The sequence below is a fragment of the Magnolia sinica genome, chromosome 6, assembly GCF_029962835.1.
Source record: "Magnolia sinica isolate HGM2019 chromosome 6, MsV1, whole genome shotgun sequence".
Taxonomy (NCBI): Eukaryota; Viridiplantae; Streptophyta; class Magnoliopsida; order Magnoliales; family Magnoliaceae; genus Magnolia; species Magnolia sinica.
In genome coordinates, this window is record NC_080578.1 from 73336228 (window position 1) to 73351028 (window position 14801).

The 14801-nt window shown below is 38.3% G+C and overlaps 1 protein-coding gene across 7 annotated transcripts; it reads left to right on the plus strand.

Annotated features, from left to right (window-relative positions):
* The first annotated feature begins 5837 nt into the window (after positions 1-5837).
* Positions 5838-11886, plus strand: LOC131248868 (importin beta-like SAD2 homolog). 7 transcript variants are annotated; one of them, XR_009172511.1, is made up of 4 exons: positions 5838-7406; positions 8122-8419; positions 8999-9092; positions 9284-9362. XR_009172511.1 is itself a non-coding variant. In XM_058249362.1 (3 exons), the coding sequence occupies exons 1-3, from the start codon at positions 8242-8244 to the stop codon at positions 9246-9248; spliced, it is 285 nt and encodes a 94-aa protein (XP_058105345.1). In that variant the 5' UTR covers positions 7912-8241; the 3' UTR covers positions 9249-9286. The 7 variants fall into 7 exon arrangements, 4 of the variants coding, with proteins under 4 accessions (XP_058105345.1, XP_058105344.1, XP_058105346.1 ...); XR_009172512.1 differs by lacking the exons at positions 5838-7406; positions 9284-9362 and adding exons at positions 11337-11385; positions 11475-11886 and having other exon boundaries at positions 7535-8419; XR_009172510.1 differs by lacking the exon at positions 5838-7406 and having other exon boundaries at positions 7535-8419.
* Positions 11887-14801: the final 2915 nt, after the last annotated feature.

The window sequence follows — 14801 nt, forward strand, 5'->3', positions numbered from 1 at the left end:
AGCCCTAACTTGGTCCGACTCGACTCGTTGCCCTGTTCTTCACCCTATTTATCAGGGAAAGTTTTTGTTTTTAATCCTCACATTTGGATATTCTGAAAATTTTATCCTTCAATTTATGTGTTCAGTATTAAGCCTACGCCTGTCCATTCCTTTCAAGCTTGATCCTGCCACTATAGGCGTATGCTCATGACGCTTAACGACTGAGTTCGATTTCATCCCCCTGGATTTTTCGATGCACGTGGTTGGCGGGTGATTGCGTGCATTTGTAAGGAATGGTTTCACCTTAAAGGGAAGGGGACCCCCCGTCTTTAAAAAAAAATAATCCCAAAACTTGTCGCGAGTTTCGGCGAATGGCTTTGGTCTTGGTTTTGCTCCCCACAAACACGAGTTCGTTTCCCCTCTCCGCGGGTTACCAATCACGAGTTTGGGAGAACGACTTTGGTTATGGGTTTGCTCCCCACAGACACGAGTTTGGGATAATGGCTTTGGTCGTGGGTTTGCTCCCCACAGACACAAGTTCGATTCCCTTTCTCGTGTATTACCCATCATGAGTTTAGGTGAACGACTTTGGTCGTGGGTTTGCTCACTACAGACATGAGTTCGATTCTCCTTCCCATGGATTACTCGATGCACGTGGTGTATTAAGGGAAGTTTTATTTTTATTTTTATTTTTTTAAAAATTTTTAAAAAATATATTTAAATGCTCACATTTGGAGACACCTGAAACCCTCAATTCTACGTTCACTATTAAGCTTACTCACGTCCATTCCTTTCAAACTTCATACCACTCTTATAGGTGTAAGCTAGTGATGCTTAACGACTGATGAGAGCTTCGTCTTTTGATGAATAACGGATTGACTACGTTGTTGACATTACTTTGTTTTTCCCTCATTTCCTATTAGTGAGTTCCAATGCACGCTGTCACTAATAAGGAGACGTCATATCTGCTGAAAAACAGAGCCCCAATCTAGTAGGGCACACTATAGCGCACTCCGGGCGGCCTAGCTTCTAGCTTTCTTGATTAGGTCATCGTATTTTGTGGTGGCGACTCCCGAAGCATGGGAACTACTCCTAGACCAGTGGAATTACATGAATGGCATGACGTTTCCAGTCAAAGCCTTCAGCCCGAACTTCAATATATATATATATATATATATATATATATATATCTCATTTTTCTTCAAAATGGATCTATCAGGGGCCAGGCTAGCCCGAACCCCAGAATGGGCTTATCATCGGGTGTTGGTTGACCGACTCTGATTGCCTATCAGTTGTTCGTTCGACTAAAAAGTCCATCTACATCCCCTATTCAAATTAGAAATCATGCCTTGCCTCCTATTACTTTACTCCTTCCCCGTGATCATTTTCAGGTTTTGGTTTGTCTTAGGCGATGGGGTAAGCTCCCATGAATGTGCACATGGCTTACTTTTTATTGGACTATCTTTAATAGGCAAAATCTCACACCACTTTACATAAGAGTTGATTAGCCGTGGAATCAAAGTAATAACCTTCGATCTTTAATTAGGATCAAGACAAATAAGAACAGTCAGACTCTTACCCGAAGATGAAGTTAGGCTCGGATAAGGACATTACTTGGATTAGGAAATCATTCATAACAAAAAGTTTTTTAGCTGAAAGTACTGGGGTATCATTTAAAATTGACAAATTTTATGTATCATCTTCAAAAGGATTCTGCACCTGAATTAAACACTAGGAAAATTTTAATGATTAAGAAATAAATTGATAAGAACAATACCAAAGGACAATCTACGCTAAAATAAAATGAATACATCAAAACCTTTGATCCTTATATTCCAATCTATACATTCTATTGCAAAGTGGCTAGGAGAAAAAATTTAGATTTCGAGTAAGAGGATTGTGGTATCTATCAATACTGGATTAAATGTTAAACTCTAGAATTTTGTGAGCAGTATCGAAGTCCTCATATGGGTAGACGATATGACCTTGTATAAAAATTGCTTACTCGAACTTTGATTCCCCTCCCTGTGGATTACCCGTCACGAGTTTGGGAGTATGGCTTTGGTTGTGGATTTGCTCCCCTTCCCGTGGATATCCGATACACGTGGTTGGCAGGTGATTGTGTGCATTCACAGGGCATAGTCTCGCCTTAAAGGGGGCGGGGACACCATGTTGTTATAAAAACAAAAGAAAATTCCAAATTCACAAGTGTGGTGTTTGTCATCGTTGCTATAGCAAAATTAGAACGATAAGAAAAAGTACAAAAAAGAGAAAAGAAAAGACTTGAAGGAGCTTAGAAAATGAAGATAGCGTAATGGGAAGTTTTTAAATGCCAAACTTTACATTGAGCTTAACTTTGAACAGAGCTTAGGAAATATATTACTTTTGAAACTAAGGAATCCAATGGTTTGTTGGTTATTTCACATCATAAGGATGTTTTTTTTTTGGCCAATTAACTTGAAGGACATCTAGTTCTAATAGTAAGGGTGCTTTTTTGAACTCCTTTGAAAGTTATTCTCTTTGAGAAGTCCTTAGGGCTCATTGGTAGTGACCTTAAGTGTGTCGCAGAAAGTTGTTTATCCTGTCAACTGAAGACTCACTTAGTAATTGCTTCTATATAATAAGGGTACTTTTCTGAACTCCTCACTAATGGAGTGTTAAAATCTCATCAAGAAATATTTTCGATTTTAAGGTCAAATCAAGACTGCGACCAATCTAACCTTGATGGTGTTACCTTGCTTCCTAAACTATTTGTGCACATGGTGGGCATGCACTTAACCGTATATGGTCCAATCTTCAATTTCCCATCTCTAAAAAAAAAAAAACCTTGATTTGGGCGAACCTTTAATAGAAAAAGTTTGATCTTTAATGTAGATTGTTTGGGCGATCCTTTCATAGAAATTTTCTACCTAGGTTGACGATGCTCCTGTTATTGCTATTAAGTAATTGCTCCCATTTCTCTTGTCTATGCTCCCTTATGTCTCTTGCTTGTGTTATTAGGAGCATGACTATGATCCCAGTACCTGATTTGTAGAATGCCTTCATTTATTGGGCTTGTTTTGCTAGTTAAAAGTATTTTCACATTCATTTGTTGGCGCAAGTGAAGATAGCGTCAAAGTGTTTTAACTTAAATAGCATATGTTGCGTTCTAAGCCTTTGTTAAATGTCTTGGGAGACTACACGGTTGATTCTTTTGTGTGGTAAGAATCATGTGAATTTGCATATTATACGACATGTATAGCACACGATAACTATTCATAGTGATAGAAAGAAATTAAGTAAGAAATACTAGTTATACATGCAAGGTGTGCGATTTGATGGATGAATATAAAACATTGTGCTGTTGTGGATATGGGTGTCTCTGACCCTTACAATGTTTGGTTTTATGTATTTACCATTATATGCCATCTCTTCATATGCATTCTTTTGTTTTTGCACTAGTATTTGCGATTGCTGGAAAGGCCTCTTGATCTAAGTTAACGGAATGCAATGAAAAATAGTTTTAAATAATGAGTTCCATCTTGTCATCATGTGCTCCTCAAAAACAACAATGAATTCAAATGACAAGCAACAGATTATCAACGACCAGCAACAATTATCTTGGTAGAGAAATATCCAAGGAAATAGTAAATACAAAGGCCGATGGATTATTTTTCCGTAACCAGTGCACAAAAAACCAAGTGATTTGATTATTTGTAATAAGCATAACAATTAATACTGAAGACTTGGGTGGCCGCTTAATATGCATTCTGAAATAAATACAACCTTTGCTTCTTCCTCTACTCAGACAAACATTTGCCTATGCAAGGAAATGATAGAGCTACAAATGGCCCCCTGACATAGATTTTAAGAGGCCTATTGGCCCATGTTCTATTTGGAGCCTTCCCTTATGCTTGGGTATCTATTTCTTAACTAGGACCTTGCATCTCGTGGGTGGAACATCTGATCCATCAATTTCATGAATCCTATGGTTAATGGGACTGTACAAAGATGATATCAATTGGATGATAAAAATAGGCCGAAAGTCCACATTCAACCGAGAATATTGGGTAGCTAGGATTCTCTCATCAGTTAGTTGTTTTGGGTGACCTGATGGATGGTCTTGATCATCTGGCGATGCAACGAAGTGCGCTGCATCTTTGAATAGGTTGAACGATAGGCGATAGGCTATCAATTGTGGCGAAATTGAGAATTCATGTTTCACATCATTGTTTGAACAAAAGCATAAAGAAATGCTCCATCTTTTCTTTGTATTGTGGAAATGTCCAACAACTGAGGATGGTGATAAGGTGGAATAGATCCCCTAAAATTGTAATGCATCAACCAAAGACAAAAGATCCCCATAAAAAGGATCAAATTTTCAAAAAATGTCAAACAAACAATAGAAACAAAACCCGATTTACAAAAACCCAAAGAAAACCAAAGATTTGCAGAGATTTCAAGCGATTTTATGGAAATAAGATGAAATGTAGAACCAAACTCGAAATCTCTAATCAAGAGGCAAGGATGCAATAAAAAAGGAAGGACATGCATCAACCGATGTAAGAAAACTCAAATTGTAACAAAATATTCCCATAAAGATACATACCTTGCTAGGATCCCTCCCAAGTTGAGTGGAATAGAAAGTTCATCTCCTTTGTACTCTTCTTTATTATGAGGTTTTCATGGGATTAAAGCTATACACCAATGTGTGGTGTATCATCTTCTATGTTACCACACAACATATCTTCCCCTGATGAGCCTGCATGCACCTATGTCTCAGAGCCGAAGACCTAAGATTTTCTCAGCCATACCATGCAGCAAACAAACTTGAACCCATTCCCCAAAAACCCAACACCCCTAAAACCCCAAACCCATCTTCCCCTCCACTCCAAAACCCCCAAAATCCATCCATGACCGACTCCATCACTACCATATGCCACTACCCAAAATCCAACACTTTCACCAGAATCTGGTGCTCAACCACTATGTCTCAGAGCTGAAGACCTAAGATTTTCTCGGCCACACCATGCAGTAAACAAACTTGAACCATCCCCCAAAAACCCAAAACCCGAAACCCATCTTCCTCTCACTATAAGAAAGTAGGCCTTTGGCCTCAATTTTTTGGCCTCGGTTCAAAAAAAGGAGGTTAAATGTGCTTTTTAGCCTCGGTTGTAAAGGAACTAAGGTTAAAAGTTCATTTTTTTGGCTCAATTGGTGAGAAACTGTGGCCAAAAGTATGTCCTTTTGCCTTAGTTGGTGAGAAACTAAGATCAAAATTTGCCCTTTTGCCTCGGTTGGTGAGCAACTAAAGCTAAAAGTCTACCCTTTTGCCTCTGTTGGTGAGCAACTGAGGCCAAAAGTCTACCCTTTTACATCGGTTGGTGAGAAACAGAGGCCAAAAGTCTGCCCTTTTGCCTCAATTGGTGAGAAACGGAGGCCAAAAGTCTGTCATTTTACCTCGGTTAGTGAGCAACTGAGGCCAAAAGTCTACCATTTTGCCTCAGTTGGTGAGAAATTGAGGCCAAATGTCTGCCCTTTTGCTTCGGTTGGTGAGCAACTGAGGCCAAAAGTCTGCCCTTTTGCCTCAGTTGGTGAGCAACTGAGGCCAAAAGTCTGCCCTTTTGCCTTGGTTAGTGAGCAACAGAGGCTAAAAGTTTACTCTTTTACCTCGGTTGGTGAGCAATTGAGGCTAAAAGTCTGCCTTTTTGCCTCGATTGGTGAGAAACTGAGGCCAAAAATCTACCATTTTGCCTCGGTTGGTGAGAAATTGAGGCCAAAGTCTCCCCTTTTGCCTCGGTTGGTGAAAAACTGAGGCAAAAAATCTACCCTTTTGCCTTGGTTGGTTAGAAACTGAGGTTAAAAGTCTGCCCTTAGTGATTTGGAATGTCCAGATCGGTTTAATTGAAAAGTTTTGGTGATTAATCTTGACCGTCCATCTCAGTAGTCATCAGCTGAAGTGCCTGGTCGTCAAGAACCATTTGGACCAGGTGATTAATCTTGACCGTCCATCTCACTACCAAAGAAAGGAGCAAAGGTTGCAGAATACGAGCAAATATACGTAGCTTTATTGATACGTCTTTAAACTGTAGCCGAAGGACATGAAAGCCGTAGCTAAAATTCCATTACAGAAAAAAATCAGACGAGGTCTATTTCATTCTCGCGGCTGGCTATTCCCGTTCTATATTCCCCCTTTCATCGCAGAGGTCTGCGTTCGCTCTCTTCCACCAACCCCTTTCTAAAATCATTCAAATCTACCAGGCCCTAACCCTAGAATCAACCCAATTTCACTCCATCTTCTTACCAAATCCCTCTACGTCACCTCAATCCACGGTCTCTCAACTCTTCCCAGCCCTCGATTACCAAAATCCATCTCGTTTTCGCCATCGGTTCGCGGTTCCTTCTCCCAAGCCCGATCTCTGAACAAGAGATATCACGATCAGAGCAAGCTCCATCCCGGAAAGCGCCAGCAAGAGCACCAAATCGATCAGCCTATTGTAGATGCTGCAACTTGGATCTCTATTTGGGCTCTGGTTTTCCCCTTCTGTCTCTCTCTCATTTTCCCTCTCTCTGTCCGACTCTCGATCTGCAATCCTTACATTGCATCCACCAACCGCTGAAACCCTACCGCATCTCCGTCATCAACAGCAATAGACGTTGTTGAGCTCCAACCTATTGCCAATCTGAAGAGGTGATGTTGCCTTTTGATTTGTCTATTCATTTTAGTTTTGAATCTCTGTTTTTGAGAAAATCTGACGTTGTTAGTGTAGGATAATGTGAGTAATGGTTTCAAACGTCACATTTTTGAAGGATTTTTGCCCCCTGATATTGCTGATTTGGCTTTGAAAGTTGGTGTTTCTATTCTCCGAGTATGGATTCTGAGGAATAGCTCTTGATTTTCTTTGTTTCAGTTCAAATTTGGCTTTTGATTCTTTTGCGTGGTGCGGATCTGAACCTTTTGCTGTAGATTTTTTATGACTTGACACCATCTGTTTATGGATATTTTATAGGATCTTTTAAAAAGTCACTATTTTTGTAGGATTATTTTAAGAAAATCTGTAAATTTTACTTTGAAACTTGACATTTTACATGAAAAGTAAGCTTGGGATGTTTGTCCTTGGAGATTTCTTTTTCTTCAAGATTTTGTGTAACGGTTTTTTAAGTTCTGATGCATCAGGACATATGGCGTCTGATGTTTCCAGTCTCTGTAGGAGTGGGCGCTATGGTTTACTGATTGCACTGTGGATGGATGATTCCCCAAGCTTCCTAGATTGGAAGGATCCTAATCTCTTGACCTGCAAATTGTTATGGGAAAAAAAAATGCAGATGTTGACTTGGAAAATATGGATATTGATTGGATGATTTAGATACTCCAACCTTGATAGTTTTTTTAGGGTGCACTGTGGGTCCCACTTTCATGGTTGTTGCTTTAGGACCCCCTGGTTTAGGTAAGGGTGTTGGACTCAAGTTTGATCCAATCGTAACACGTAATCCTTTAAAAGGTGTTTTGAGTCAGTTGTTCCAGCAACACGGTTATTCTCCAGTCGATTCCCTTCGGTCCTACCTTCTCTAGCTGGCTAATGAAGCATGAATGTACTGATCTGGATGCATCAGTATACTGATTCCTCTTACTTAATGGGCCAGGTTTCCTATCACCCATGGTTCATTGAAGTATTCTCACTACAGGAAGCTAGCAAGTGGCGTGCAACGTGTATCATCTTCATCATAATAGCTTATCCCAATTATTTGGGGTTTAGAATCTTCTTTCTCCAATCATTAATATGGCCATGTCATTAGTAAATGAACAAATTTTGGTATCCCTGTCATCACCTCGGTCCTTTTAGGTCTTCCTTTCATCCTCTTTTCAAGCTCTTCAAAACTGGTCATAAAATTCATCCGTTGTAAATATTTCGGGACAGGATACTCTTGCAAATTTGTATCTTTGTACGGTATGCTGGCACATGTAACAGATGGTTGTTGTAGCAGAAAAGCATTTTCTTGACATAGTGATGGTAATTTCCTTGTTATAACATCCAGTGAAAATTTGGTGTGCCTGAGGAAGTCTTGGTGATTGTATAAGTCTTGGTATTAATCGTTATTTGTGAGACTGGTTATGCTTATGCCCTACAGTGCATTTGATGACACAATGCACTTTCATTTCAGGTCATGGTTGCTTGAAATCATGTTATTATTGTGTCCTCATGCCTTGACTGGAAGCAAGTGGGATGCATACTTCAGTTATCCAGAGGATCCTGGTTTTAGGCTTTTGCATTTTGGAAGTTTATGGATAACTCTGAAGCTGATGATGAGTCAAAGGATCCTGGTGCTCTGGTTGCCGTTGGTTGTTTGTGTTCTATAAGCACAATTCTTGAATCTGTGAGCCAGATTCCCCATCTTTTTATACAAATTGAGCCCATTTTATTGCCTATAATGAGAAGGATGTTAACTACAGATGGACAAGGTATATATGCTACTCTGAGATCTCATTTCCAATTATGTAGTTCTTGAATTGTCTACGCTCTTTTACTTCTTGAATTGTTTCGTTTTTCACATTATTTACCAAAACTTGACTTGGTTGTTGATGTTTTAATGTTTATTTTGCCCAACCAATGGCAATCCTTACTTACCTTCTGATAGCTGCAGACTTGTGTTCATAGTCTGTGCATTTACACTAGGATCATCATTCAATAGTTGGTTCTAGTGGAATACGGTAGCTTCCTCGTTCTTCTTTTCTTTTCTTCAAGTTTTATCGTGGTTTTAGTTTAAGAGCATTGTTACTTGCTAATGCCTATCTATTTAAAATTCATCTGTTATTTTTTATCAGCTCAAAAATTACTTGTTTATCAAATTGTCTATTTAGTCGCGATTATTAGTATGCCTTTAGTACTGTATGCTAGTTGGTTCGGGCTATTGAGCTTGGGATGCTTGGAACTACCTCACTGATTTGGTTTGTCTATATAACCATAAGAAACTTTCAATTCAAGCTTATGTTTGGATTAGCATGACTAATGATTTGATACATTTGGATGGAAACATGAAGATGAAAAACGAAGCAAGTTGCTAGATTGGGAGAAGCACTTCAACATCATCTTAGGGATCGATGGAGGCCGTCTGTATCTTCACCAAGATTTGAGGTTGATACTTGAGCCATTGCAATATAATTTCTACAAATAGCTTTAGATCAAGATCTAAATTAATGACAGTTTTTGTTTTATTCGATTTTTTATTGTATTTGATTTTTCGAAGTTTATTGATTTGATTTTATCTTTCCTCTCAGTTATTGTCATTGATTTTTTTTAGAGACTAAATCCAAATCTTATTTCAGGTTATTCATTGAGAACTTGGAGGCTTGTCGGCTGGTTTCGAAGCTTCGGATTCAACTATAGTAATCATTTCAGGCAGTTTAATCCAAACTGAAAATTTTGTTCTCTTTGAATTGGATTGGTTTGGATTTGATTGAAAATTTCTTTTTGGCTTCATGTCGGCTTGCTTGCATGATGCGAATTACTTGCAATTTTTTATTTTTTATTTTTTATTTAGTATGTTGGTTGATTTATGAAATATTTGATAAGGGGTTAAATAAAAGGCTAAAAAATGCTATAAAGCATGTAATAACCATTATAACCGAAACAGTCAATGGAAATGCCCTTTAAATAACAACCATTTTCTTCCAAAATAACAGCCATTATTTTCTCAGCAGTACATGTTACATAATAGAGAATAATATATGCCTTATATATATATAACAAAATGTGCTGCTAGCTATTCTCTTGCATTTTTGTTCCTGTAATATTCATTGATTTTTCCATTTTAGTCACTAAATTGACTGTAGGGATCTTTTTTATTTATTTATTATTTTTATTATTTTTATTATTTTATATATTGTTTTTTTCCCCTTCTTTTGGAAGTTATGTTCTGTATTTTCTTGTTGCCTTTGAGTGATTTAAAGCTTTGGGTCAAGCGAATGTGTTTTTCAGTATGACAAGAATCTTGATGCCTCTGGATTTGAATTATTTGCTGGTTCTGTATTGCAAATCAAGTTTCACTTCTATTTTCATCAGAGCCACCATTAGAATAATATAATAATATCTAAATCCACACTTTTTTGTTTCTTACAATGGGTTCTATTTTCATGGTTCCTAGATCATGCACATAAAGCATTAATCTTCCTTTGATATTTGGCATAAATATCACTGATCTTGGAGATCCAACTGATGATGCAACCTGTCCAATATTCATCTGATCCATATGTTTTACTTCTGAATCCTCTGCATTGAACAAATGACATCAAATTATGAAAAACTGCTGCAACCATGCACCCTATTTGCTTCATCGTAGCCATTATTACAAATATCACCATGATTTGGAAAATCTTGTGGTATTATTGATAATCTGATTAAATGATGTTATTATGATAATATAGCTAGATTTTTATATATCAGCGGTATTTTTATTTTTTATTTTTTATTTTGTGATTTTGTTGTGAAATTATTGTGATTTTAACAGAAATTATTTAGAAGTAATATTATAATGAGATTCTCAGCAAGATTTTCCTGATAATATTGGTTGGTGGTGGAAATCCTACGAACCACCAACATCTCGATCACAATGGTCCATGCATATCATTGCCACACACACACACACACACACACACATATGGTGGTAGATCTACATGCAAATACTATGTACTCTTTGTTATAATTACTCAATTCAAATATAGAATTAGAAACACACCCATCCCCCAAAAAAAAAAAAAAGAAGAAGAAGATTTATTATGAAAATCAGTGGCGGAAAATTAAGGATTTGGTTTGGCCCCAAAAACACTAATTGAAATGAGAAAAAATGGTTGTTTTCATCCACAAATTAAGTTATTAAGAAAGCTCATCATTTTTTTTTCTTTGATTGGGGTTGAATCTTCTCTTTTGATCTACTTTGACTAGTTGGAAATTCAATCGCCCATCCCGCCATTCTCACCGTCTAGAAAGGCGGCAATCCTGTGACCGGAGAACCGCACCGGCATCTCATTTTATCAAGTATCTCATTTCTTTGTAGCTGCATTTCTTTTAAATTGTTGGAATGCCAATTACTAGCATAAATCGAGATCCGTAGCTGTTCATCAGGTGGGCCACACAAAGGATGCAGTCCAACTAAAAAATCAGGCTAGTTTACATTTGAAGTAGGTTACACCGGCACGAAAAATGGACAGCTAAAAATAAATAAGAATCTGACATGTTTTATTATACACATTGTATATAGGTTACACCGGCATTTGTTTTTAAAGTAATATATTTATCATATATCAGTTTGGTATTCACTTAAATCGACGAAATTTTGTCTTCAGCAATTTTGTTATTATATGCTTTCTTATTGCAATACAGGTTGCTGCAACTCCTATGGCAATTTCACCAGTGAAATCTGTGAAGAAAGGTTCATACTTTTTGTGCCCGTTTTATTTATTTTTCTATTGATTTTTATTTTTGAGAATTAGTTAGAGCATTAAGTTTGGCGATTTTCAGGAAAGAGGCATCCAGAGGAGTCCTATTGAGAAACAATTTGCTGCCAAAAAGCTGAAGAGAGAAGTAGAGGAAACAGTCGAGAAGCAGAAGAGTGGCAAGAAGTCAAAAGCTTCTTTTGATGTGGCACCAAAGAAGAAGCCTGAAATCAGCAGTTCTGAGGATGTATCTTCGTCTGAGTCGGAAAAAGAGGTTTACTTGATTGAAGCAGATTGTGTTTTCCTTTATGCCAAAGTAGATGTTCTATGCTTGGGGGCTTTTTGATGAGGGAAAGAAAATGTTCAGTAGTATTTTTCTTTCACTGTTGGGTTTGCCCTGCAAATACAATAACGTAGCAACAACTTGTGATTTTGTGGTTTGTGGCACGAAACAAACATTGTATTTGATTGAATGAATGAATGACTGACTATGCACAGATTTATGAATGGGTTAAAATAAATGATTTAGCCTCAGTTGTTGATAACTTAGGTTAAAAAGTGAATTTAGCCTCAGTTGATGCCAACAAAGGATAAATCTATCTTTAGTCACAGTTTTGCCTCAGTTACCTAAACTGAGACTACAAATCCCGTGGCTAAAGGCTTTAGCCTCGGTTGTTGAGAACCGAGGTTAAAAATAGATTTAGTTTCAATTGGAGGCAACCGAGGCTAAATTTGGATTTAGTCTCGGTTGGAAACAATAGAGGCTAAAAATAGATTTAGCTTCACTTGAAGAACCGAGGCTATAAGCCGTTTTAGCCTCAGTTGCTAAAACTGAGGCTAAAGCCTTTAGCCATGGGAGTTTCAACCTCGGTTTGGATAACTGAGGCAAAACTGAGGCTAAAGGCTTTAGCCTCAGTTTTTAACCTTTGTAGCCACAGTTTTGAACTGAGGCTAAAGCCCCCTTTTCTTATAGTGCCTCCACTCCAAAACCCCCAAAATCCATCCATAATTCAACCATTCTGCAGGGCCAAAATCTGAAATTCTGCTATAAATAGGAAAATTGTTGCAATAAAGGACAGATTTGAAGTGCGGATGGTGGTAGGAGATGAGAATTAGAGATGGTAGAGGATGGGGGCGAATCAGGATCGATGTGACTTCTCACCACGGTAGTTAGCCCTTCGATGAAGGGAGAGCTTCGCACCCAATTGGATTTCCACAACTCGAGAACTCCTATCATACCTATTCTCCATAACCCTAACCATAGATTGCATTACTTTCAATTTATTTGTCCCTTTTTTTACCCTAAGGTTCTCCGAATTGGAATTGGTGAATCCCTTGGATTAGGGACTGATTGTTGTGCATGTGTGGATGATTTTTTACTTCCCTTTGAGTATCGTTTGTTCCATAATTTTACTGATCCAGCCCTAGCCTATATAGGCCTGGAGTCGCACAAATTCTCCTTGCTTGAATGTTTGAACTTTTGTGTGGGATGTGAAATTTTATGTGATTTTTTCTGAATTAGTATAATCTAAAGCCTGAGATCTTGCATATCATATTTGATTTTCATGTCCTGCATCAGATGGCTTCTCCGGAAGCTTCTTTTACTCATGCTTGAGATATTGTTAGAGAGGATATCTCTACTGATGCTTGCAAATTTTTCTCAGGTGGTCCTATTTTCATGTCCTTTTTATGCACATTGATTTGCTTGGTCCTGAAAACAGTTAACCTGAAGTATTTAATAGACTTCAGTCCCATAAGTCTTTGCAAATGCATATACAGGGTTTTCTTTAAGATTGTTGCTATGTGATTAGCAAGCATCCTTCCCCATATCATCTTAGAAGAACATGGAACTTTTGTTCAACGAAGATTGATGGCTAAGAACATTAATATAACTAGTTAAATTGTGAATGAAATTGACCAGAGGGTTTGTGGGGATAATCTCATCTAGAAGCTGAATATGGAAAAGGCGTATGATCTGCTTGAATGGAGCTTCATTTCCTTTGTCCTCCAAAAGTTTGGCTTTACTCAGGGCTGCATAGATATGATGGAAAGGCGTTGGAATGACTGCTGGTTTTGTATTATTATTAATGGTTGAGCCATAGGTTTCTTCATGTCCTTCTGAGGGCTTTGATAGGTGATCTGATTTCTTCTAGCATATTTATCCTAACAGCGAAAGTTCTGAGTAGGGGACTCAGAAACCTCATGATATCCGGTGCATGCTAACCGTTCCACCTGCCCTGATTATGCCCTTTGATATCCCATTTTCTCTTTGTTGATGACATGATTCTTTCTCAATGGCGGGCAATCCCTGGTTTAGGAAATGAAGAAATTTCTAGTGAATTGTGAGAAGGCATCAGGACAAAGGATTAATGCAAGGAAAAGCTACTTATTATCATTCGACAAGGTGATAGGCTCTCATGCTCAGAGCATCACTCAGCTGACAGGTTTCAAGCAATCCGCATTGCCCATGTCCTATCTGGGGGTTCCTCTTTTGAAGGGGAGGCTTCGGGTTAGCCACTTGCTCTTCCTTGTTCAGATGACCAAGAAAAATCAAAGGATGGAAAGTGAAGCTGCTGTCGTTGAGAATTACACTAATCATCAAGTATGTGCTAGCTAGCTATCCTATGCATGTCTTGGTTGCTTTTTAAAATCCCGATATTCATCCATAAAAAAATGGAGGTAGTGCTCGTGGATTTCTTTTGGAGTGAATCAGAGGGCAAGAAAAACAGGCATTGGGTTAAATGGGCTAGAATCTTCTTTCCAACTTCAGAAGGAGGCTTAGGGGTAAGAAGGTTGGGGGATGTGATGCAAAGCTTTCGCATTAAGATGTGTTGGAACTTATTGTTGGGTGAATCTCTTTGGGCAAAGCTTTTTGGGGTCAAGTATCTTAACAAATTTATCAAAACTGATCGTATCTCTTAGGCTGGGGGATTGAAGTTGTGGAAAGACCTAGCCTGGAAGCTTCTGAACCTTTCAACATTTTAGATTGATGGTTTTCCGGTGTGAGATGGATTTTTGGTCTCAAAATTTGACAGGACTTAGGCTTTTGGTTGGTGCGAATGAAGTTAGAATCCCGGAGCATCTCCAGGATGCCAGAGTAGCTATTTTTTGGTTCAGGATGGAGCTTGGAACTTCTTGGATCTTGAGGATGCAGTGCTGGCTGACATTCTTCAGTGCATTTAGGGGAAAATATAAAGGTCATGGACAGGGATGATTGATTCATATGGGCCTTGAAATCTTCAGGTAAGTTCTCCCTAAAGTCTGGTTAGGAGCATGTTCGGGCTAAGCTTCTTATCTAGTTGTGGACACGCTGGGCCTATAATAAGTATATTCCACCGAAGCTGGCGGTGTTCTTATGGAAGGTTATGCACAAGCTGTGCTGGTTGATGTGGTTCTTCAATAGGCAGGCATA

Excerpts from the sequence above, each read along its gene's own strand:
- LOC131248868 (XM_058249361.1), top strand. The coding sequence starts at position 8,242 with ATGGATAACTCTGAAGCTGATGATGAGTCAAAGGATCCTGGTGCTCTG. Across the intron at positions 8,420-8,998 it reads GTTAACTACAGATGGACAAG|ATGAAAAACGAAGCAAGTTG; the intron begins GTATATATGCTA and ends GGAAACATGAAG. Across the intron at positions 9,093-11,474 it reads TATCTTCACCAAGATTTGAG|GAAAGAGGCATCCAGAGGAG; the intron begins GTTGATACTTGA and ends GGCGATTTTCAG.